Source organism: Gracilinanus agilis, chromosome 3 (assembly GCF_016433145.1).
Source record: "Gracilinanus agilis isolate LMUSP501 chromosome 3, AgileGrace, whole genome shotgun sequence".
In the NCBI taxonomy this organism is placed as follows: Eukaryota; Metazoa; Chordata; class Mammalia; order Didelphimorphia; family Didelphidae; genus Gracilinanus; species Gracilinanus agilis.
In genome coordinates this window covers 130,132,348-130,158,393 of record NC_058132.1, presented here as the reverse complement: position 1 = coordinate 130,158,393, position 26,046 = coordinate 130,132,348, and the positions used below count along the sequence as shown (strand labels likewise).

The 26,046-nt window shown below is 35.8% G+C and overlaps 1 protein-coding gene across 3 annotated transcripts in view; it reads right to left on the bottom strand.

Annotated features, from left to right (window-relative positions):
- The window catches only part of DCLK1 (doublecortin like kinase 1), a 400,305-nt gene that overhangs the window by 66,616 nt on the left and 307,643 nt on the right, over positions 1 to 26,046 (bottom strand). For all 3 annotated transcript variants that reach the window (XM_044666088.1, XM_044666090.1, XM_044666091.1), the window contains exons 6-9: positions 13,434 to 13,518; positions 10,155 to 10,263; positions 2,646 to 2,703; positions 2,071 to 2,190 (exon numbers count right to left, since the gene is read on the bottom strand). In XM_044666088.1, coding sequence (XP_044522023.1) covers positions 2,071 to 2,190; positions 2,646 to 2,703; positions 10,155 to 10,263; positions 13,434 to 13,518 — 372 coding nt within the window. The remainder of the gene's footprint in view (positions 1 to 2,070; positions 2,191 to 2,645; positions 2,704 to 10,154; positions 10,264 to 13,433; positions 13,519 to 26,046) is intronic.

The window sequence follows — 26,046 nt, the reverse complement described above, 5'->3', positions numbered from 1 at the left end:
TTCCCTAACCAAATATACTCATTAGTTGAAGTATAGTTTAAGTATAAAGCAAATTGTGAAAGCTCCAAAATGAAACATTCAAGATTACTTTAAAAATATATACATATAGAATTTTTCTAAGAGTAACAAATTGGTTTTGTGTCAAATTCCTTAAGTCAATTTTTTCCCTTTTATCTAAAATCGAATCCTATTAACCAGAAAGCTAGCACTTCTTTAAAGTAATCCTCAATTCTTCAAATGCCAGAATAACTTAAATATGCTTCATAGGTGATGGATTAGAACTAGAAGAGACTTGAGAACATCCAGGTCAGAAACCTCATATAGCTGATAATGAAACTGAGCCCAGAGAGAGATAAAAGTTATTTTCCTGAAGATGCAGAGATAGTGAATGTCAGAGCAGGGATTTGAACCTATGTCCTCTGACTCAAAATGAAGCATTTTTCCATTATGCCATGCTATTTCCTCTTTGTTTCAGAAGGGAGGAATCAAAGATGGTCCTAATAGACACAGATCTTCACTTGTCATGGAGCTTGAAAGATGGGGAGTAACCAGTTTAGAATATCTCACAAGCAAAAAAGTATAAATGACAATTAAAATTAAACTGAATTATAGGAAAGTTAAAACTAAAAAGTAAAATTAAACTAAAAAGAAGAAAAGTCTTGAAAAATAGAACATAATGGAACTTTAAAATGTAACTCTACATAGGAGGACAGTATTATCTTAAGACTGGATTAACGTGGACCATTTGCATTCTTAACAGGAAAGTATATTATATGACATGACTGTAATATGTATGTAACATGTTGTTACATGTGTAACATGTAACACGAGTGCATTTATAAGACAGGAAATCCAGATATCCACCAAAGTGCTCGCAGGTATTCAAGTCCATATTATTTGGAACTATAATTATACAAACTATGGTAACTGGTTCTAGTCTAATAGAATTTCACAGTGTGGATATTTCTCTCATTTATACATTAGCTCAGCAGATTTAATACATTTGTCCTAATATGAGAGTTGATGTATCTGAATTCAATAGAACATTACTTTGTTTATTGCACTGGTGGAATTGAAATTTTTCACCATTTCTCATAAAGACAAGAATTGAAGTCTCTTAATCATTAAATTACAAGAAAGAGAGAATAGCTGTGCCAAACTAGATGATAAATTTATCAAAGTAAAAGACTTTCAGTCATGACACCAAGATTAAGGAGTAAAAAAACAAATACCTTGGGATTTCTTTACTTCTTTTTAAAACTTCTTTTTAACTTCTTTACTAGAACTGAAGTTTCTTTTCAATTAAATACATTAATAAATATTGATTGAAAGCTATACAGGCATGTATATATATATACATATACAGCTAGATACCAGATAGTATGAATATGGAATCCCTTAAAGTGATCTGATATATTCCAATTCATACTATTTGAAGTTATAATTGTGTAATTGGTTTTGGCTCAATGGAATTACAATGTGTGAATTCAAATAATGCCACACCTCTTCAGGAGATTCCTTATCCACTCTAATGGGATCTAGCTCTGTGTGTGTGTGTGTGTGTGTGTGTGTGTGTGTGTGTGTGTATGTATTCATATATATATATATATATATATATATATATATATATAATTTAAACTTAATCGAAAAGAAATCAGTTCTATTGAAGAATTCCCCAAGTTGTTTTTTTTTCTTATTCCTTAAGTTTGGTCTCATGGTTAAAAGTCTTTTTACTTTGATATATTAATATCTAGTTGGTATGGCTTCTGTATCTTTCTGGTTCAGATAATGATTAAGAGAATTCAATTCTTGTCTTTATGAGAAATGGTGAAGACTTTGGGTTTTACCAATGAAATAAGCAGAATAATGTTCTTCTACTGAGTTTAGATACATCAAATATGATAGGGGTACATATGTATTAAATCTGCTGAGCCAGTGCATAAAATGAGAGACAGAAATATTGCATGAGCTATAAAAGATAACACCTGGAGGAAAGAATTCTGTCTATGGAATAGATGAATAATGTCTCCTTTTCTGTAGAAGATGAAGTCCCTTCTCCTCAGTACATACCTTTACTAATTCCATGACAAGATACAACTCAGTTGGTACATCCATCTCCTCAATCAGCAGAACGATATTGGGGTGCTTCACTCTTCTCAAAATAGAGACCTCATTCTGGATCATATGCTCCTGTCAAAAGGAAAAATCACCTCCATGAGTAAATAAGAAGAATGCTTTTTCCTTTGGGAGGATAAAGGGAAACAGGTTTCAGATATCGCAGCAATCTATAAAATGTTGAAAAAGTCCTGACGGAGTCTCATACATTATAGAATCTATTACAGCAAATATTTTCCCATTACCAGTCTAACAAAGGAATAAACCAAAGAAGGCAAAAAAAAGTAATAGGAAACAGGACCAATATCCAAATATTTACAGCAATTTTGAGAGCTATTTATTTATACACGGAATCTAATGTTACAACTACAGACACATGCTATATTTCACCAAATCTGAGTGCTATCATACTCTAGAGATTGTGTTTATTTTGGTCATGCAATCTTAAAAGAATTTTGCTCTATTGAAAATATAATTTTTCATAAGAATATACATACATATGAAGATGACAACAAAGGCATAGTACTTACTTTGCCTCGACATTTGCTTTTCTTGATGATTTTCAGAGCATACTCTCTAGCAGTTGACCTGCAGGGGAAAATATATTTATATCTATAAATAATATATGTGCACATACATATATATCAACGAATTGACAGTAATTTGCTAGTTCTTACTAGGTGCCAGGCTCTGTGTTAGCACTAAGTACATATGTGTATATAATTATGAACATACTTAAATAAAAACAATTTCAGATGAATAATTTTAATGGGGTGTCAATTTCTTTTTTCTTGAATTTGGTATAATTATGCCTAAAGGATTTTTACTTTGACACTTGGATGGATTTATAATTTCAATGTTGTGGCTCTACTCTGTTGATACAATTCGCAACCCATCTGTCAGGCCTCCTCATTTTTATTCTGGCCTCCCCCATCAATGATAAATCTTCTTTAGATGGTCTGTCTAACAGACCATTTTAAAAAAGTGATCTTAATATTTAATGGAAAAATGCAAGTTTATTAACTGAAGAAGAGATTAACAGGAAAGGAGGTGTGAACCAATTGAAAAGAACAATGGCTTTGGTGTTGAGAGGCTCAAGTATTGACTCTGTCACCTATTATTATTGCTAGAGTTGTTCTTTTTAGGACCTTCCAGATTTAAATTTGCCAACTTCACGAACAATTATGTTTCTATATGAAAAACTGGATCTATTTATTTAATGTGTTAAACTAGTTATAGCCAAAATAATATTATTAACATGACAATGATGATTGTTATAATAATGCTTTACTCAGTTACTGCACCCTAAACTATGAAAAGGGCCAACTCTGAATACAAGGGGTCCCAGGATCACAACTTTAGGGTAGAAGAGACCTTAGGAATCATCTAGCCTGGAAGTTAACAAAAGTGATCTTGACCCTTTTCAGGGGTACCTCAGACCCTTCTAGTTCAGTGAACATATGAGGAAATCAAGGTCCAGAGAGGTTTTGGGATTTGCCCAAGACCCAAAGGTTCAAAATCAGGTCCTCCGTCACCAAACACAGCACTCTGCAGAAGGATGGGGTCAGCAATATCTCCCACACGCTAGAGCTTGTGGCCGTGAAAAAGTTCTTTATAATTCTTAGTCCTGTAGAAAGTGGTCTATTTGTTCACGTATAGACTTTATGGCCCAAGTGTCTATCTGTGAGAGGACATGAGAGAGAGCACTGCAGAGAAAGTGGGAGGGAAGGAATTCTCCTTTCTGTGTGAGGTGGTATGGGTTTGTTCCCACTCACTCTACTCTTCCACAGGTTTATAGAAGGCATTTGGCAAAATGTTGGTGAGATCCCAATACTTGTGCTGAGTGTTTGTCTTCTGTTATAGTGGGGCTTGTTCACACTGTGGTTCCATTAAGTAGAAATGCCTCAGGGAACAAAAGCAGATAAAGCAAGTATGTGGATGTGGTAGAGACTGGAAGAAATGGGAAAACTGAGACTATTCATGGAAAACCAGGTGTTTTTTGTTTGTTTGTTTGTTGTGAACCAAGACAATAATATCTACTCTTTATACTTGAAGAATTCAGAATAAATTGGTGTCAATCCAAAGCCTGCACTGTTGGCTACTTGTCAGGTGAAGGAAAAACCCCTCATTTTTTAGTGACAATGAAGAAGACTGGACAATCCTGGTACTGTTAAACAGAGCCCCTAATGTCAGAGATTACTTCACCCAGAGAAACAAGAATGCATAATAAGAAAGAAATTCTACTGTTTTGCCTAAGAACTCAGTGTTTTCATGAGATATTATCTCATTTTATTTTCACCGATCCCTAAGGAAGAAAGGGGTTACATTACTTTTTGCTCAACATGGATTATTTGTGGTTTGAATTGTGTGCTTCATTTTTGTTTTGTTTTGGTGAAGGATGGTGAATGAATGAGTGATTTCTGTCAGGGCAACTGGGACAAAAGGGCCAAAGGATCTCCAAGTGATCAATCAGTCTTTATTCACTATCTCAGTTTGCAGAAAAGCAAGGGAAGTGATGATTGAAGCTGGAAGTCTTGCCCAGAGTTACAAAGCCACAGTTAAAATTAGGATTGGCTACCCTTGGGTTGCCTCCCTCTAGCAGAGCACAGTAAAACCTGCCACTTTCCTGGAAGGCCAAGTAGGTAGGGTTTACTCATCATGTAACACTTTAAATAGCTTTTAATTTCAGAAGTTAAGTGCTCTAACCACAGGTTAGCATTTAGAAAACCCACTGAATTACTAAGCATAAAAGCTGCTTTCTTATCACAATACATAATGTGTATTTAATCAGCATAATAAATGATGAGTTCACAAATTTGATTTCTATTTTAATTCTAATTTGGTGAGGAAGTATAAATATTTAAGAACCTAGAAAGCTTAACATTTTAAAAAACCAAAAATAATAAAAAAAAAAAGCTGATCAGACCCACAGTCTGGCATACCATTTAGAGATAAGTTAGGGAGGCCTTTGCTAACTAAACAAAGAAATCTATTTACCACAAAATCTTTAATATTTTTTTTCTTTCTTTAACCCTAAAGGTTAAGCTTAGAATTCTCGCATGTATTCTTAGAAGAAAAATTGGCCTGAAAAAGGAAAGGCACTGAAAACACATTCCAGGAAATTCTTACAAATCTCCATGTTGTAGCTCACTGGCTTCCTACAGCACCCAGGACAATGTTAGCAATATTATAAGCACTCAGTAAATAACTTAACTGAAATACAGTGCTCTCTTATGTATAATACATAATATATTTTAAAATGAAAAATCCCTTTGATATCACGCATTTCCCAGTAGAGGGCTCTGTGATTCTAATGGGTCAGGGGCCTCTTTTACTTTGAGGTAGTTTTCCTTTATACAGCGAGGGATACTGAGCTGTGTGTTCAGATTATCTGCTAGCACATCATTGTTTCCCATTCTCTCTCAGGAACCCTAATGATAAATATCAGGGGTAAAGACTGAACAAAACCCTATCTTGTGCCAAACTCTGATTACTTTAGTTCAATCTAAAATAAATCTAAGCTGAATTTTTTTCTGGCTCTCATTTCAAACGTTTTGTTTAATCTGCTTAGAGCAGATTAGGGCATTTGGGAATTTTGCTTAATATTGTCCACAAAGCTAGTAAATAGTGCCAGAACTCAAACTTGGCTATTCAGCCTCCTGGTTCAGTTCTTTAAAGGTTCAAATTTGGCTTTAGGCATAGTATAGCTGTGTGACCTAGGCAAGTTACTTATAACCCCTATTGTCTAGACCTTCCTGTTTTTCTGCCTTAGAACCAATATTTAGTATCAATTCTAAGACAGAAAATAAGGATTTAAAAATCAAGGACAAGTTGTATAAAAGAAAAGATGTAAGATGCCCTGCTAAGTTTTGACTGTCAGGGAAAGGAAGTGAGCCAATCACACAATGAAATGAGACCCATCAGACAGATAGACTAAGTGGTACTCTAGAGATACTAAAAAGTGAACATGCTGTGGCAAATTGAGAAGATTCTTTATAGAAGATTGATTTGTAAAATGATTAAGAATGGAGGAGTATGTGAAGGAAGAAGAAATTGCAATCAGTCTGAATAGAGGATGTTGATGAAATTATGAATCTATCATCCAAATACCAACTTAATACCAAGTAGATTAAAAAGAAATCTTAAATATTTTATAGCCTATATAATGTACTAGAATTCCAATCTTTCTTCAAGTCTCAGCTTCAAATGTCCCCTCCTTGATGAAGCTTTTTTTTTTTTAAGTCAAACTAAGGCGGAAGATCTCTTCCCTACTCTAAATTCTTATGAATTTGTTCCTGCCTGTCACAGGCATATATCATATTCTTTATTAATTTATAGCTATTTGTGTATAAATATTGTCTTCCCTATTTGCTTAGAAGATATCTGAGGAGAGAACACATTTATTTGTCTTTTTATTTCCATTTAATGCTTACTACTAAACTTTGAATTGTATGGAATTACCAGAAAAGCTGTAGAGTTTTGGTTTATGTTGTTGCTGTGGTAACTTCATCCCTTGCAGGCAAAGGTCTAAGGATACTGAATAGGGTAACCAAAGTCAAAACTACAAAAATAAACACCATTCTTCGTTCTGCCTCCTCCCCACATCTCTGGTATGGCGGGTGGATGCCCATGTGGAAGACTTGAAGCCATGAGCAACTGTTGTTCAGGTTGTGGAAAGTATAACCATATTGGTAAAATAGTTGATGCACTTTAGTATGGATCCATTTGAAGAAGCAACTGACTTTGGTGATAAAGTACTACCCAAGCTGGTTAAATGCCAGCTAGTTGGCAATGCCAGCTTGTTTTATGGAAGATTCAACTTATTTCAGTGAAGACAAAACCTACAATTAGATGAAATGAAACTTCCTGGCTACCGAGCACAAGAAGATCCATTGTTACAGTCAAAAGCGTTGATATACAAGTTCATTTTTGAGGGAGGCAATGTTGTTGGTTTTGGTCCAGAACAGTGACTTCAAGGGTATAGAGACCCTGGGCAACTGTTTTATAACTGTTCTAAGAGCCAACTGGGACATGAAATGGTTGAGTGACTTCCCCAGACTTACACAGCCAATATGTGTCAGAAATAGGACTTGAATTCAGATCATCCTGATTGCAAGACTGGTCCTCTCTCCATTATGCTACAATGCCTCCTTCTATAGTATAGAAAGAGTAACCAACCAAACTAGAAGTAGAGCACGAACTAGTGGTAAGAATGAAATCTCCTGGAGGGCAGGGATAAATTAATTTTTGTCTTGTTTCCCCCAGAGCCCAGCACAATGCCTAGAACAAAGTGGCTTATTTTTGCTTGCTAATTGACTAAAATTAAAACAATACAAAGTGCAAAGTAGGATTGGTGCAGACACAGATATGAGATATATAAACTCTTCTCACATGGTGTCTGTTGACACAGGACACTGGAAAGTCAGAGCTGATGTGATTATCTAAAGAAGTGTCAAGAAATTAATTCCTTCTTATCCTTGTGACTTGGGGATATTATGGGGAGATTTTTTTCCAGTCTTTCTGGACTGATATGAATTCTAAGAATTGGAGAAGGAAATAGCAAGCCACTCTAGCATTTTTGCCAAGAAAACCTCCTATGTGGTCACGAAGAGTAAGTCATGCCTGGATGACTGAACAACAAAGTACTATGAGGACAGCTGGAGCACCGTCAGGCTCAAGTGGGTCCCTGAAGATTCAGGTCATAATGTTCTGTCCTCCCTCTTCCTGCTCCATTATAGACTAGAGGGACTTTGTTAATGCAGGGTTTGGGTATTCAATATGGCATAAAGCGAAATCTAAATCTAAAAGAAATCTAAAAAAAATCTTTTTTGTCTTGTCCCAGAGCCAAAGAAACAAGTATTGTATGGCTTTTTCATTTCTTTCTTTAGTTGTATACTAGTTCATCAGCTTTGTTTTGAAGGGGTTGTCATAACCCACTGGTTCCTGAGTTTTTATTCAGTACATGACCAGTCTCTACCTTAGATCTCATGGGACAACCTTGTCCTTGGGTCCCATAAACCAAGACAGAGATAATCTTAGGAAAGTCTCTCTGAAACAGTGCTGAAAAGCACAGAAAGCTACAAATGGAAATGAGACAAATTAATGGTTTAGAAACAAGTTGAATTGGTTCATACTACTAATTATAGCTATTAACATAGCACTTTAATGTCTTTAAAATGCCTTATGTAAGTTATCTCATTTGTTCCTTTCAACAATCCTGTGATTGCTACTACAGATGTAGATGTTATAATTGTCTCCATTTTAAATATGAGGAAACCAAGGCTAAGAAAAGTTAAGGGACTTGTCTAGGGTCACACAGTAAGTGGCCAAAGAAGGATTTGAAATCGAGTCTTCTTTATTTCAAGTCCGGAGTTCTATCCACTATGCCACCCAGTTGCCTGTTAAACTGTGTTAACATTGGAAGGGAAGGAATAATCTAGAAATTAGGAAAAAAGTATATTCTAGGTCTAGCCATTTAGCCACAAGAAGTGAATGTCTTCCTTTGACGCCTTTGTGATGTTTGTATCAGGAAGGGGTGCCCTTTTTAACAGAATCAGAGAAGATCAGGGATGAAGGCATGACAGCCTGTATACTTCAGGTAAACTGACAGGTTTCTACTTGACTCAGTGGTCCAGCATGTAGCCCTGTGCCTTGCATAAAGGAGCTTAATAAATGTCTTGAATCAAATTGAATCATTCTTAGACCCACCCATCTATAAGGTAGAGTCCTGATGACCAGCTGTGCCCTTCTACCAGCAGAAGGACAACATAAGGAAATCTAGATCTAAGCACTATTGTCTCTTTATCCCCAAGCTTTAACTCTTTCATACTGTTGCTGTGACATCTGCTAGCGATCAGGCATTGGGAAGGAACATGGACACTGAATCAGGGGTGATGATGATGATATCAATGATGATACCAGCCAGTCTTTGGGTAATACCTTAGGTTTTATAAAATGATTTTTACTCCATAATCTCTTTATGAAAATATAATTTGAACAAATCATAATTTTCTCTTTACAATAGCCTTGTGAAATAAGTATCAATTGTCCCTTCTTCTAGGTTCAGAAACTGAGGCTCACACACAGATTAAGAAACTTGTTTATCACATAGCTTGTAAATGGCCGAACCAAGATTTAAATTTAGGTCTTCTGACTCCAATCTCCATAATTTTTCCAATCTACCATGCTGTGCCTTTATATCTTAAGCCCTGAATCCTTCCCTTCTAGCTAGTACATGGTTTATTTCTTTTCATTAATGCAAATACATTAAATGCATTTTCTATTTCTAGTGGAATGAACTAGGAAATAATGAGTGGAATGCTTTAAATCTTATTTTTGAGCCTCCGTCTTTCCATGTAACCTGGGTGGGAGAGCAACACCCTTTCATGGTCCAATCCCAATATTAATCACCACAGAAGCTTCAGCTTAATCCGTTTTTCCAGGCTGGGCTTGTTGGGTCCTTGTCTTGTAGCTGGTGACCCTTTCTTCCTGGGGGCTTACCACAATGATGCTGGACTTAGTGTGATCACTCAATCAGCTTTAGTTCTATGGCAGCTCAGAACCCCCAAACTCAAGGGATCTATCAGCCTCAGCAACATCCAGAAACAGGAGTTACAGGCGTGTGCTGCCACACCTAGCTTTCAAGTTTTTCAAGGACAATTCTAAAACACAAGGCACTCCATAGCAGGGAAAGCAAATTATGTGTATGAATGTCATGACCCACAGAAAGATAAAATACATAAAAAGAACATTTTTTAAAGTTCAATGTCTTCTAAACACAACAAATTTTTGAGCAAGACATCTGGCAGTTTTGCTGATTTCAGAAGAAAATAAAAACATTTAATTTATAAATTGTCTCTAGTCATCTATGTTTTTCAAAACTGTTATAACACAGGTTTTCCCCTCTTTTTTTTTTAACATCTGGCATTGAGACATTGACTTATTCCATATGTGCCACAGTCTGCAAATCAATCTATGGTCTTGGAAAACACAACCCCCAAAGCTTTCTTCTGCAGTTAGAAGCAAATAATCCTCCTCACCTTTCTATACACTCCTTCACCACAGCGAAATTTCCATCGCCTATTGTCCTCCCGACTTTATATCTTTCCGCTATTGTGGCTGGAACCTGGAAGCCTTCGTCCAACACTTCTGAAAGAATCATTAGTACATTTTTATTGGTAGGAAAGGAAACCCAGATGTGACCCAGAACAGGCAGTTAGGACGAGCACTGCAGAGACTGGAACCTATTCAGAACCAACATCTCACAGACTATATGGTAAAACCCTACTGCTGACATTGTATATACTCAACAGGTTTTACTAAGACAAATGTTTAAATAAAAGGAAACGTATGGGGTCTAGCCTTTGCCTACATTAATGTAAAATGCACTCTGAAAAAAGCAGACAGTTCAGATGATCTTTTTTATATCTGCAAGTTACCATTTGTAAGTATCCCCTGTGTGCAGGAAATGACTTACTAAGGGATATTCATGAGGAGAAAGTAGAACCTTTGATTGGATTTCGGTCTTGCTTGTCAATGAATACACTAAAGAGATGGCCACCATTTTGGCATTTACTTTACTATATTTTGAAATTGAGAAAGACATAAACTATATTGATTCCCCCGCCCACCCTCACCTCAATATCAATGAGAAGATTTTAAGCAAATGTTCTCAATGACATTACCTTTACTGTCAACCTGCATAGCAGATGTTTAGGTAAAACAGCAGTATCTATTATGCTTGAGAACAGAAGAGCTCTGTGGTTTATTTCAAATACTTTATGGTCTATTAATGCACCATTTTCTTTTTGGCTTGAAAAGGCATGTGGAATAATAGTTTACAAATGCCCAACAATATTTTTAACATTAAAGGCCATAGACTTAAACAAATCATGTTTGGATCATAGAGGGCACTGTCTAATCTTTAACATCCTTAGATGTAAAAATCCTTTTCAAGGTATGGTTTTTGAATTCACACTCTTGAAAATCATCAACCTCAGGTTCCAGTGTTGCAACCTTTTTAAGGCTGTTTATGGAATCTAAAGCTTTGACTGCATACAATCTACGTGCAAAAATGTGATAGGCTTGTTGGCTGGGTCCAAAATGTATTCTTCTTTTATGCTTTGATCATTTTACTGAGGCAAAAATGACTTTTTAGGATAATAGGCAGTGAAAGGTTCTGTGTTTCCCTTTCCTCCCAACAAGTGACATTTGTGTTGAGTTTTGTTTTGTTGCTGTTGGAGGGATCTGGAGATGGGAACTCGTAAACATCAGATGTCTTCTCAAGATTTCCCTGTTCCCATTTTGCTACCCTGCTAAAAATCCTCTGGGAATGGTCTCTGTAATCACAACTCTGGGGTCCTTGAAAATGCTGAAAGCTCTGTGAAATTTAGATCTGATGCTACTGCTTTCTTGACACCTCAGCATTTCAGTGCAGATGATACTGACCTACAAATGACAATTCACTCTCCTAAGAGTTGCTTTGCTAAGGTCAATTTGGAGGCTGGTATTCCTTGTTCCACTCTACTTTCTCCCGGCCATCCACTCCCCTCACATTTGGGATTCTGTACCTGAAACTGCTCAAAGGTGACAAAACTAAAAGACTCTGGATTGGTTTTAATTTTGAGCAGAGAATTCCAATTTATTTGAGGATGGAAGGGGGCAGTGTTGTTGGGTTCATCCTAGGATTCTATAGATTACAAGCTTTTTGTAGAACAGTCTCAAGTCTTTAAACAGGCCTCGAGTTTCTCTCTCATGCTAGGATTTCCTCTCTAAGTTTCTCTCTAACATTATGCCTGGCAATAAAAACATTAGGTATAGTGTGGGAGGCAGATACTCTGGACCTGGGCCTTCTGAAAAAAAAAAACCAAAGCACTGAAATACTCTTTTCTGGGACATTCACCCCACAGGATCCCCCTGAGGTCTTTGTGCTCAGCATCATCTTCAAAACGTAAGTCTTTTGTGTAAATCTCAGCCACTGAGATTCATTAAAAAAAAACCCAAACAACCCATATCTTCTATCTTAGATTCAATACTATGTATTGGTTCCAAGACAGAAGAGTGGTAAGGGCTAAGAAATGGGACTTAGGTGACTTGCTCAGGGTCACACAGCTAGGAAATGTCAAATTTGAACACAAGACCCTTTGTCTCTAGACCTGGCTCTTAATCCACTGAGCCACCTAGCTGCTCCTAGAGATTCACTTTTACTATGTATGATATTGAAAAATATAAATTAATTACTTTTGGTAAATTGAATAATTGTAAAGGAACCAAGGGAACTTGCTACTCCACAGCAACATCATCATCATTTTGAGATGGTGCTATTTTGGACTGGATCTACAATTTTATTAGCATAGGGCTGTCCCATAAGAGTGAGAGAACTCCCTCTCCCAGTGTAGATCCTCGCCTGTGCAGCTTCTTAAAGTCTTAGAGAGTTTCCTGGGACACTTAGAGGTTAAAAGAACTGTGTGGGGTGAGCATTGAGGCTAAATGGTTTGCCCTGGATCAACATAGAAAGCCTATGGGCTTAGAGGCAAGATTTGAAATCCTTATGATAATATTATGGTAGTGATATGAAGATCATCTGGATATGATGTATTTTATACCACTTTTGCTTTTTAAATTGCTTTCAAATAATTTATTTTCTCTTCATCTACATTTTACACACACAATTATTCTGTGTCTTCTGTTCATTCAGTGGGTTGTCTCATGCAACAGAGTAAGCTGAATCTACAACTTTCATATTCCCAATCTTTGGTCTCAGGTCTTCACATCACAGAACAAAGAAATTCTATTTTATGAAATAAATATTTCATATTTTATGAATAATAATATTTATGAAACTATTAATTATTCTCTAGTTAGACTTTTTCTTTTTGAGTAAATTCAGCTCAGTGGATTGAGAGATAGGCCTAGAGGTGGGAGGTCCTGGGTTCAAATCTAGCCTTAGATACTTCCTAACTCTGTGGAAGTCACTTAATCTCCATTGCCTAGTCCTTCCTTCCTGCTCTTCTGTCAGGGAACCAATATACAATATTGATATTCTAAGACAGAAGGTAAGGTTTTTTTTAAAAATTCTATCCCTATTCAAAGTGAATTTGGATTTGGAAAATTTAATGACACAAACAAACCTGCAGATTATCTTTATTTTACTTCCTATGAGAGGCATCAACCATGCCTTCCTTGCCTGGTATAGTTATACTCTAGTTTTATAATTCCCCAATGAGTAAAAGGAATAATACTCTTCTAATATAAAGTAAATTCAATCTCCCCTTTATTGAACCTTCTTCCCTGGCATTAAGTTAAAATGCATGCTTCACCTTCTCCAGGTCCATCATTTTCATCCATGGAGCTGCACACTTTGGTGGATGCTAGTGAGGTAGAGGAGCCACCATGTTGAGAGCTCTGGAAGTGAACAGAGAAAGAGGATGAAACACATATTCATCAATAGGTGAAGACTGGGGTCTCCAAGTGCCCCTACTGGACAAAAATCATGGAAGAGAACTATGATCCCCCACGTAGGGCTATTTTGTTTTAACATTCTGAAAGAAGAATTCCTAGCTGGCTTATCAAGTGCCATTTCTTTCCTCCTTCCATGTTAGAATTAAAAAGTTTCTGTCAGCCATTACACTAATTACTGCAGAATTTGAATATCCTATGTCTCTTCTTCTCTTCATCAAAAACCTACTTATATTTACCCAATTTAAATTTTCCATTTCATGACTCCATATTTCATTCTTCCAAGGGCTCTCCAAGCAGTAGTTATTATCCATATTAATTGGTGCAAACATGACAGCTTTTTTAGTCATGAATCTCAAAATACCTCCTCCTCTACAGTGGGTTGATTCTTGAAATAATATTTTTGTGGGGCATCTCCCCTTACATTCTTGTGAAAATGTGAAAGGGTCAGATTATTGTTTTTACTTCACAGAAATCCAAGCTAGGAGTATTAATATTTTGTGAAAGCCCCAAAGAAAATCAGAGCATGTGAAAGGAATCAAAGACCTTTATGAGTCTCTTCAAAAGTTCCTTTGGTACATTTTGACCTAGGAACAAATTGAAAACAAATATTGTAAAAACTTGTTCCATTAGAGAGCCTATAAGACCAATATTAAACACTTTATAGTGGAAGAGACTATTGGGCAGCATTTTCATGATGGACAGTTTCCATTTCAGAATATGTCCTTTGAGAAAACAATTTGCACATTTTCTTTTAATGCTATTTCTAAACAGTGTACACAGCTTGCCCTAAATGATCTTCCTTCTGTTTCCCCTGGGTTTCTCCATGTAGCCACTTAGTTTTGCTGATGGGAACAGGAGGTGGTGAGTGGGAGGAATTGGCTCATGGTGCTGACTGACTGCAAAGCAGAGAGAGGGGAGAAAGAATCTGTCACTGAGATGACAAGGGGGCAGCCAAGGAGAAAGCAAAATTGACCTCTCTCCTCCTCTCTTCTCCTCGCATCCCATTTTGCACCTAACTAAAAGGAGGAACTAGGAAGGGGAGGATGAAGAAGAATTCAGTTGTCCTTAGTTGTTTTGTACCTAAGAGTACTTCCCTTATGAGCCAAGTAGAAGCCTTCAGAGGTTTTACATCTTATGAAATACTGAGGGAATTGGGGAATCACTAGCTGAACTGGGTCAGGAGTTTCTCAATTAACAAATGCCACAGGAGATGCGTTGAGGTTCAATTGAGAAATGCATCAGTTCAACATAGCTGACAGCAAACACTTTAGAAAAAGCCTAAATGGAGTCCAATAAGGCCTTCTTGTCTGTATAGGGTATTCTAGCATTTTCATGAGTAATTTGTTATAGTACTGAATTCCACAGACTTTGGGGTTGGTGCTTTCCTCCACATATGAAGTAATCCACCAACAGTACTATTTTCTCATTTCCTTTTGTGGCCAATAATATGCAGTCCCAAGATGACTGGGGATGCAAACCTGTGGTCTCCAAAATAAGAGTTCCATTGTCACCACTGACTCTGTAAAAGATATTGGAGGATCGGGAGAAATTTAAATCAAGCTCTAATCTTTCTTATAGATAATCATTTTGTTAAAGCTTTTCTAGTTGAAATATGAAATCCAGGTAAAAGGAGGCAAATTTGTTTCAATTGTGTATGGAGAAAATAAACAACAACATTAGCACATTTGGGGGATGTTTTTCAGAACACTGAGAACTCTTATTCCTTGTGGCATCCCTTTCGGCATAGATAGAACAGTGTTCTAAGCAGAAAAGCTCTGACTACATGGCTGAAATTTAGACATTGTCTTTTGAATTTTTTAGGTTCTTGAGTTTTCTCTAGCAGCATCACAAATGGTGTTTAGTAAAGCTGACACCTTGTGGTATGAGATGACAGGTGGAGTCTTGTTATGCAATGTTTTCAATTTTAGAATACAAAAACAGAATTTGAAAAATGAGCACCTGCATCAACATATCTATAACACAGATTCTCAGCAAAGATTTCTCCAAGTCAGGCACTAAGGAATTCCAAAAGTTTGTTTTTAACAAAACAAAGGGAAAAATGTTTGCTTATTAATTAATGGGAATTCCATTTCCAAAATTACCACCATATGTCTATTGAGTACACCATAGACTTTTCACAGGTCTCAATATATTTTCTGCACTTAAATAACTAAGTTCCCCAGGTTTTTGAAATCCTATTTAAATAGTAGGATTTGTACATGTTCTTTAAACTTGCAAGTAGGTGGTTTCAATTCTAAATAACTATTTGTAAAAACTTAATTTCAAGTCATTGCAAATGTCAATCTGGAGAAATATAACAGGGGAGTGATGACTTTTAAAGGAAAATTAATGAAGTGCAAATAGTGCTCTCTGGCCCCCATGGTTTTGAGACATTTATATAAAACAGTGGATAGAGAGCTGGATTTGGGATTAGGAAGATCTGAATTCAAATCCTGCCTCATACATTTGCTGACCATATTACCACAGGTAAGACACTTAATAATAATACCTAACACACAGGGTTACTAAGATAATACATGCAAAGTACTTTGTAAATGTAAAGAACTATATAAATTTCAGCAATTATTGTTCCCATTTTCTTTATTTTTTTCTCTAAAAACCAGTATACTAAGGTTCTTTAAACTGCTATATCCCTTTTTTTAAACAGGGCTTGACGTTATTGGACATTATATATTCTCTTTCAAGATTATTTCTTTTGAGTTTCTACAGGGATGGATTATTATTCAAAAGAGTTTGGGAATTTGAATTAATTATTAACATCATAGTCTATAAAGTCTATAAATAAGCTTTTTCCTTAGAATTAAGCTACAAAATGTTTTTTAGAATCACATAATTTTATAGCCAGAAAACTTATGTCATCCTGTCTATTCTACTCACCATTTGATACATGAGTAAATTGCAGCCTAGAAGATTATTTTGTAAGTTACCCAAGGTGATATAACCAGTTATTAGCAGACTTGGAACTTGAATCCAGATTTCCTGTTAATTCATATATGGTTATTACATCAGTACTTCGAAAGATCCACGATTTCATCAGTGGAGATGCTCTGTCTCCTGAAGCCGATACAAACTGTCCACGGAGCTGAGCTAGTGTGCCTAACGTTCATTGTGGTAGCCAAACATTTTTGGAGTGAGCATCTCTGAACTTAGTTAGACTGACCCCCAGGCTACAGCCCATTGGCAGGCCCATATTTGAGGTTTTTTTCTGACTTATTAAGAATTCTTGGCGTAGCCCTTGAGAAATGAGGATCCCTTCCACACCATGAAGAGGCATTAGTGCACGACTTTTGTGGTAGTAATGGCCATTAGGTTGGTTAAATATATAGAAGGTTTTGTGTGTGTGTGTGTGTGTGTGTGTGTGTGTGTGTGTGTGTATGTGTAGCCATATCATGCAAATACTTGTAATTTCAATGGTACTTGAGTTATCTGGGGCTTAGGATTAAGGAGAAACTATCATAGAATGTATATGCTTGGCAAAGCTTTGTGCTTGCTTCAACCAACTTGCTGGATCTGAAGTAGTTAGTTGTGTAATACCATGCAACACAGTTGAACACACCATTAAAATTATGATGGGGGAAGATCTTATAAGATCAAGATGTTTTCAACCTGTGGAATTTAATGCAATTAGCTGCTTTAAAAGATGTTGTGACATTTGAAATGTCATCACTTCCTAGAAGATTTAATATCAACCATTTGTACAGGTTGCTAGCACCTGGATGTCTTTATGGCACACCTTCAAAAAAGCATTTGCTTAAGAAAGATTGCTTCAGTATAGCTATTTAGTTCAGGTTCACATAACAGATGGCTAACATATCACACTTCTTCATGAAGTAAATGGAAATGCTGACACAATCGTTCTAGCCACATTTTACCCAGATTCCTTGAGTAAACCATACGGTCAATAATCAAGAATTTAAAAACAGAGACAGATGGGCAAATTTCTGTCACTGCCACTCAGTTGGGGGTCCACGCAGCAGGAAGTGAAGATATTGACAAGATATAATTCATTTTATCAAGGTAGAATGCCAAAGTACTCAGTTTAACTGGATAATTAATTATATCACTCTTACCTTACTTCGTGCTTTCTGTGTTGAGTGTACTGATTGCTCTTTTTTGAACTGTTATTAATTTGGAAGTCTAGAAAGCAAGCTGAAACTTAGTTCTAATGTCTGGATCAATGTTACAATGAGAAGACAATTGGCAAGCATTTTCCAATCTCTCAAAAATTTTGCTTGGTGTCCACAGGATATTAGAATGTATCTCCTCTTCTGCCTTGGAATTGATAGTTAGTATTAATTTTAAGACAAAAGATTTTTTTAATTTTTATTTTTTGGAGAAAAAAAGACTATCTTCAGTATCTTGCTGATACTGAAGGAAGATGCCGAACTACTATAAATAATAAAATCTACCCAGGGTTATAGATCTTAGGGATCTAAATAGAATATCCAGTTTAAAATATTTTAAGTGTTAGAACTGGCTTAACACATCAAATGAACACAGAATTTTAATAAACTGAAATTGTGATATCTAAAATATACTCAAAAGCACGTGCCTACTATTACTTGAGTTCGAGAAACATCAAAGCAGCTTTGTAAAAGGTATATATAGCCTTAAAAATTTGGCATCACTAGTAAATATCTGACTTCCAGGCAGTAAAAGTGATGTTATGTGTGCTGCCTTGTGATTCACTGACATCATAGACTTTTGTCACCTAGAATGTGCTACTGACCAGCATGACTACAACTCTGTAATGCAATAATTGACATGAATGATTTTGATGTGGAGGCACCAAAGGATCCTCAAAGATCCTCCAAATCCTTGGCAATGCTGCTTTATACTCAGCAAATGTTTAGTGGGTTTCTTTTTCTTTGTCTCTTTCAGGTTGAAGATTGGTGACTCGCTTTTGGAATAGTAGTTCTCTGTTAGCAAAGAGTTTTGACTTACTACAAACCTCATATTATTGAATAGTATATACTATACAATTTTGAAATAGCCACATAGAATAGATATTTGTGGTATGTTCTTTTTGTCCTTTCCATGGCCCCTGTGCCATGATGGATATACTAGCTGTAATTCAGTGGGACGTAGATGGAAAGTGAGGAGAAAGTTTTTCCTCCCTTACTCTTCCAGATTCTGCACAAGATTGAATTTAACTCTGTGGGGCAGCTAGGTAACACAATGGATAAAGTGCCAGATCTGGAGTTGGGAGGACCTATGTTCAAATATGGCCTTAGGCATCCCTAGGCAACACACACATCCCTGTGTGACCCTAGGCAGATCACTTAACTCAGTTTTCCTAGCCCTTGCCCTTCTGTCTTAGAGTTGTTACTAAGACAGAAAGTAAGGATCAAAAACATAAATTTAACTCTGCTTAATAGTTGCTCTTTGCACAAGATCCAAGATTTAGAGCAAGAAGGAATCTAAGATATTATCTAGTTCAATCCATTCATTTGTTAGATGAAGAAACGAAGTCTCAGGAAAGTTAAAAGATTTGCCCAAAATTCACAAAGGCAATAAATGGAATGTATGGGATTCAAATTCAGGTCATCTGATTCCCAAAGTCAGCCCTCTTTCCACTCTACTGGGCCATTTTGGAGCATATGAACTCCTTTAGTTGTTCATAAAAAAGGGCTCTCTTTTTCTAGCATATTTGAATACTTTAAGGATACAAGATTTGAAGAAGGGTGAGTACTCTTTCCACCAAAGCAACTGGATTTTGCCTTAGTTGGCCATCTTCTGGAATTGATGCAGCTGAAATGAAAGTCATCACTTGATAACCAACCCTCTTGTGATAATGAGATTTTTCTGAACTTAGCTAGGTGGATCTGCAAACACATTGTTCATTATTTTTTTCCCATCCTCAAAACCTTTCCAGCTTGGTAGGTCCTGCCAAAGCTTTCACTCTGCTGGAAAAGCATCTCCATGTCATAATGGAAAAGGACTTTAGTCTTCTACTCTGAAAGAAAAAGAAAAAACTCTGTGTGTGTTTATGTGTGCTGGGAATTATGTTTTATATATCAATCACTATGTGAATGACTCAAATATCCAGTCTTGTGAATGCATCAGTCCCATTCTTGATCATGTCCTTTTTCTTGGCTTCATGGCTAAGGCTGAAAAGGAGGGTAGAGTGATAGACTCACTTTGAAGAATGGAAGGGTAATTTGAACTCCTTCTGCTGTTGTTCAGTCGTTCAGTCATGTCCAACTCTTAGTGACCACCTGGACTATAATGTCCATGGAGTTTTCTTGGCAAATATATCAGAATGGTTTGTCATTTCCTTTTTCAATGGATTAAGGCAACAGAGGTTAAATGACCTTGCCCAGGGTCACACACAGCTAGTAAGTGTCTAAAGCCAGATAATATAAACAAACAAATACATAAATAAACAAGTAAAATATATAATTTATTTGTTTATTTATTATTATTATTTTTTTGATCAGGCCTAGTATTTTATCTGCTGTATCAACTAGCTTGCTAATGGAGAAGGCACTGGCATCGTAAGGCAGGGATTGTGGGTTTGTTCCCCATCTATATTTAGGAGGCAGCTAGGTGACTCAGTTGAAAGAATGCCAGGTTGGGAGTCAGGAAGACCTGAGTTCAAACAGCCTCAGATGCTTACTAGTTGTGTGACCCTAGGCAAGTCACTTAACCCTATTTTTGACTCCTGTCATGTCATCTGCAAAATGAGTTGGAGGAATGGCAAACCACTGCAGTATCTTTGAAAAGAAAACCCCAGATGGGATCATGATGAGTCAGACATGATTGAAAAGATTAAACAATATCTTTTACATACATAGCTATTTGTATGTTGTCTCCTCAACTGGAATGTGAGTTCCTTGCAGTCAAAGACTGCTTTTAATTTTGTTTTTAAATCTCTATACTTCATTACAGTGTCTGGCACATAAATGCTTGTTGGCTCTATTTGACTTGACTTTTCAAATATAAATCCTTCTATGAAGGTTCCAAGCCTGGCTTTTTGTTTTAAGCCTGGCTATCTGTAGAAATGTCCTAAGGAATTTCCCCCAGTGATATCTTGCAGTGATTGGGAGAATGGTACTTTATCTCTCTGGGGATGGGAGAATTGGCCAAATGAGAGGAAATTAAAAAGCTTTGGTAGCATTCACCATTTCTGAAACATGTCCTATTACAAATCTTCAGATCCTTCACAATCACATGTGGAAACAAACAAAAAACAAGTATGGAAAAGACCTATTGAGATTTTGGAAATTCTGGTCTTGACTTGTAGGAATTGTACCAGGACTTTGTAGAACTTTTTATTGGCTCTATAAGTACTCACTTTTCTATGGAGACTATTTAGTTAAGCTTTTTATAGTAAAATGTATATGAAAACTTTGTATCCCTCCCATGTGAAAGTGGAACAGTATTTCAGAGAATGTTAGATTTTGATACTTTTTTGCAAATGGGAATTATTTAATATTAGATCTAGAAAGGACCTTAGAGACCATCTAGGAGTCAAATAACTGATTCTGCAGATAAGAAAACAGGCTTAAAGATATGCAACTAGCTGATGGCAGAGCTAGAGGGCCTAGTGTTTAGAGAATGTTTAAATATAGTTTGGCTACCAAACCCCTGAATTGTAGCAGGCTATTCTCTTATTTATTTACTTATCTATTTATTTATTTATTTATTCATTCATTCATTCATTTATTTATTTGTTTATTTTAAGAACCCTTACCTTTTAGAGTCAATAATGTGTATTGGCTCTGAGGCAGAAGAGTGGTAAGGGCTAGGCAAAGGGGGTTAAGTGACTTGCCCAGGGTCACACAGCTGGGAAGTATCTGAGGCCAGATTTGAAGCTAGGACCTCCCGTCTCTAGGTCTGGCTCTCAATCCACTGAATTAACCAGCTGCCCCCTGCAGCAGGCCATTCTTATCCTTTATACTCTCAATAAAAGCGAACCAGTGTATATGAGAAAATATCTTAAAGCTACATTTTTCTAAAAGGAAAATATATTTAAAATAATTTGTTTATAGAACAATTGTATATTCAAGAATGATGAAATTAAACCTTTGTTTCAAATTTGCAAGAGGAAATTCTTTTTAAAAATTAAAATGGGAAAGAATGGCAAACAGAGACCTTTTTCTATTAGGAGAGGATTCCTTCTTGCTTTAATTTACTAAGGTAATTTACTTTTTTGGCAGGATTTGCTGAGAATAAAAAAAATGAAGAAAATAGCTCATATCTACAGAAATTACCTCACAGGAAACTATGAGCTTGGTGCTGAAAGCCTAAAAATCAGTGAACTATATGTGAAGGAAGAAATGTGATACATTTGTTCTCTTTCCAAGACCAAGTTAACATAAGAATCTGTACTCATGGATAAGCCACCATCATCTACCAAATAAGGTACAAAAGAAACTTGTCTGAGGCTCCAATTCTACCTTTTTCATTAATGTACATAGATCAGAGAGCATTTAAACATTTTTTTAATGATAAGTCATGCACTTTTGTAAAAACTACATATGAACATCAAAAAGTGTAGAATTTTACCAGAAAAATATGTTCATACAAAAAGTCAGGATATGTCAATTGAGAAACACATACATAGATAAAACGAAGAACATGGGAATGACAGAGCAGTGATAATGCTAAAGAAGCTAAGGGAACTAAAAGTGCAAAAAAATATTGATCTGGTTATCAGCAGAGTAAAAGTCCTACTAACCCTGCATCACCACAAAATTTATTAAAAATAAACAAAATTATTACATTGTGTTTATTTTATCCCAGATCTGTAAATTGAAAGAGAGATTCAAACCTAGAATATGTCTCTTGATGTACTGTTGACTTTTATGGACAAGTATACTGTGAAATTTAAAGTTAAGGAAGGAAAATTTTCTCTTGGTTTCTTAAGAGATAGTCGTTATCCATTGAATTACAAAGTGTCAAAGCTAGAAGGAACCTTGAAGCCATCTAGGCTAACTTCCTACTCAATTACATAATTCTTAGTACAATATCCCTGACATGTGGTCACATCTGGCCATTGCCTTAACATTTCTGGTGATGGAGGCTCACTAATTCTATTCCATTGAAGGAGTCTTCTCAGAGTAATAACTGATGAAAATCAGGAAGAATATTCATAATCATATGGACTTTGAAACTTTCCAACCGAATTTCTAGTTGATCTTACCATTACTTTGGACATAATTTAAATGGATTATGATTCAATGTGATGAAAATAATAGTAGATTACAAGTAAAATAAACTATAACTTCATTGTTAAATACATTGCAATAATTAAAATAGATTTAAATTGGTCATTATATTCAATTATGATTTTTAAGTGTCAAATATCAAGATTTAACTAAATTAGCAGGATTTTCTCTTTTTGTTCCTCTTTCTATATGAAATGCAGTTTAATTTCGTCTAAAATAAAGAAAAAAATCAAAATAAATAAGAAGCAGTGTTTAATTCATAATACATCTATGGTTTGGGCTGTTTATATTTTGCATTAATCTTTTTGCTGACAATTAGATGACTTAGGAATAATGTACTAGGAGACAACCAGTCCTTACACACAACAAACTTGTTCTACAAGTCAACCAGCTGCTAACACAGCTGCCAAATTCCACTGGAAGGAACCCTGGGCAGGTACATATACTGTCTCCAAAGGAACCATGTGAAACATAATTTTTCAGAGATCCCATTCCTCTTGGTATTACTGTCAGCACGCCATATTTCAGAGGCTCCTGAGTAACCCCTCTCTGGAGAAATCTACAATGTTCTCTATAGTCCACTTGCTGATAGGCTAGTTAGCTCCATCGCAGGAACATTATGCACCCAAGTAAAGGAAAAAACCTTCAAGATCATCTCCAAAGTCTTCATTTCGAATTTTCCAAAAGAAACTCACTGAACAACATGGCTTTTTGTTTTTCCTGTTTATTATGTAAGTCATTCTAAAGTGGTAAGCATCACAAAGTAGTTTGCAAGAATAACGACATGGTCCAATGGGAAATGTGAATACAACAGACTGCGATGAAACAGCCACACAAAGTGATGGGGATTTTGTCCATGGGCAAGTTCAAATGAAACATTTCATCAGCATTATCTCTGAAATTCTCACAGACTTGGCTGATGGGTTGGATTAATGGAATTTCATAATAAAAATGGTTTGTTGTTTTTGTTTTTTTTTTTTTTGGAAAACATCAGTACCAAAATGCTATCTTTTGAGTACACATTCAAGCAACTCTAAAAAGCACAAGTCTCTGATGTCAAACTCTCGGGGGAAAATTCAGCCAATATTTACAAAATTGTATTGAGTTGCAAAATAGAAAGACATTGAAAGAAATAGATTTAGTCCTTCTTTTACAGGTAAAATGCAAATTCAAAACAATATACAAGATGAACGACCGTAAGCTCTGTGCCTATAACCTCTACATTTGATATCATAAGCCACCTTCTACAGTGGATTTCAGAAACCTTTCACAGCTGTATATAATATACATTCCTAGGTATTACATGCACCATTTATGCTATCTTGGAATTTATCCATCATCTTTTTCAAGAGAATCAAAATTAAATAATAGCATATACTATGCACCCTGAAACATAATAGGGAGAGCTTCAAATTTCTCATTCCCCCCATCCGTGTTACAGGCACAAAATTACATTCATTTTCAATTGACAGTATAGCAAATTACATCAGACAATTGTATACTGAATATAGCATATCATTCATTTCCACACTGTACTGCTGTGGGGGTATCTGAAACATATACTGGTTTCACTAATACACATGCAGAAATACAGGTGCTAGGAGGAATGCAAATATGCACATAGGGGCAAATGCATCTGTATATTCACTTCAACATATGTGTGTATATATGTGGGTGGCCACACATATACACACATGTACAGCAAATATAGTAAGATAATCATCCCAAGTATATCAAGAACAAAGAGTACAATGGTTCAAAAGCGTGTGCAGTACTGCCTTGTAGATTACATGGCTCTGCTCTTAACCAACAAGAAATCCAAGGCATAATGGTTTACCTCTACTATTCAGTTATAGCAACTCCCCCCACCCTCCCCACTAAGATTTTCTGCTTAAATAGTCAACTACTTTCCCATCTATGACACAAAGATTTTATTTTCACTGAACATTTCTGGTGAAAATCACTGTTATCAGCTATACATATATCATAGAAAAATAGGAGTCTTGGAGTACTTGGATTTTAATAAGTGAACACCAAGACAGAACAATATAAATCTATCATCAAATTGTACTGGCACGGTACTTACCCTTCAAATTTGCTTGGTCTTCGGTGAACAACGTTTTAAGTAAGACCTATTTAGCCAGAACAAGTAGCAAACTAATTTTGAACTTCATCGTGCCACTGACTTTTATATGCCATAAGGCTATAATTTATAACATGATGAAGATATTACAGACAAATCTATAAGAGCCAGTAATTTATAAGGCTGTTTCACAAATCCTCTATTTTTATCATGTTACGGTATATAGAAACATAACACAAATACTCAATTACTGATGCACACACACAAGCCCTGCATATTTACATGCACCCACAGTCCTGTATAGATATAGTCACCTATCTTACACATTGGGTTAGTTTAATAATGAAAATATTTTTTAAATCTGCTTTTTGTGAAGATTATTTCACTGATTTTTTAAAAAAAATCTTATTCTTCCTTAAGGAATGTAGTTTTTAGGTTGTTTTATTTTAAAAAGCCAAATAATTGCAAGATAGTCAAATGAGAATCTGTAGGAGAGAGATGCCAGAATATTTCCATTAGTTGGTACTGGGGAAAGAAATGCACATATCGGTAGAATGGGTTCTTTAAATGGTTTTTTTTCCTGCTTTTTAACAATTTTACTTAGGGTGAGCCAGTATATGTACACAGGTCTGTCTGGTATTGATGGGGGTACATGGCAGTTCTTAAATACCTAAGGCAGTAGAGAGGCAAGCATTTTCCTTTTTTTTTTTTTTTTTTTTTTGACTAAGCAAGACATAAAGGAAAGACACTACATGGATTTCAGAACTTCCAGTCCTTCGTTCATGCTGTACTTCATACTTGAACCATTAATTGCATTTTTAAATGCCAAAAGCAGAGAAACGTTCCTAATATCTGTCCACAATGTCCAAGACAAGCAAGTTACAAATTACAAAGTACCCAACTTTCAACTGCTATGTAATCCCTTTATAGCACATACTAAACAAGTTCTAAAAAAGAGTAGAAACACCCAGAGACCAAAACATCATAAGGATGTTAGAGTGTTTTCCTACTTAGTGAAAAAAAGTTAAAAGATAAGGTACTTAAAATAAAAAGTTTTGCTAAGATGCAGGCAAATCTCAAGTGTCCATATAATATCAATTCTGTTCCACCACTGAACTGAAACCTTCTGGTTTGCTGCTAAAAAATATTTCATTTCTGCTTGTGTATAATGGAATTATGCTCTGCATAGAAGGA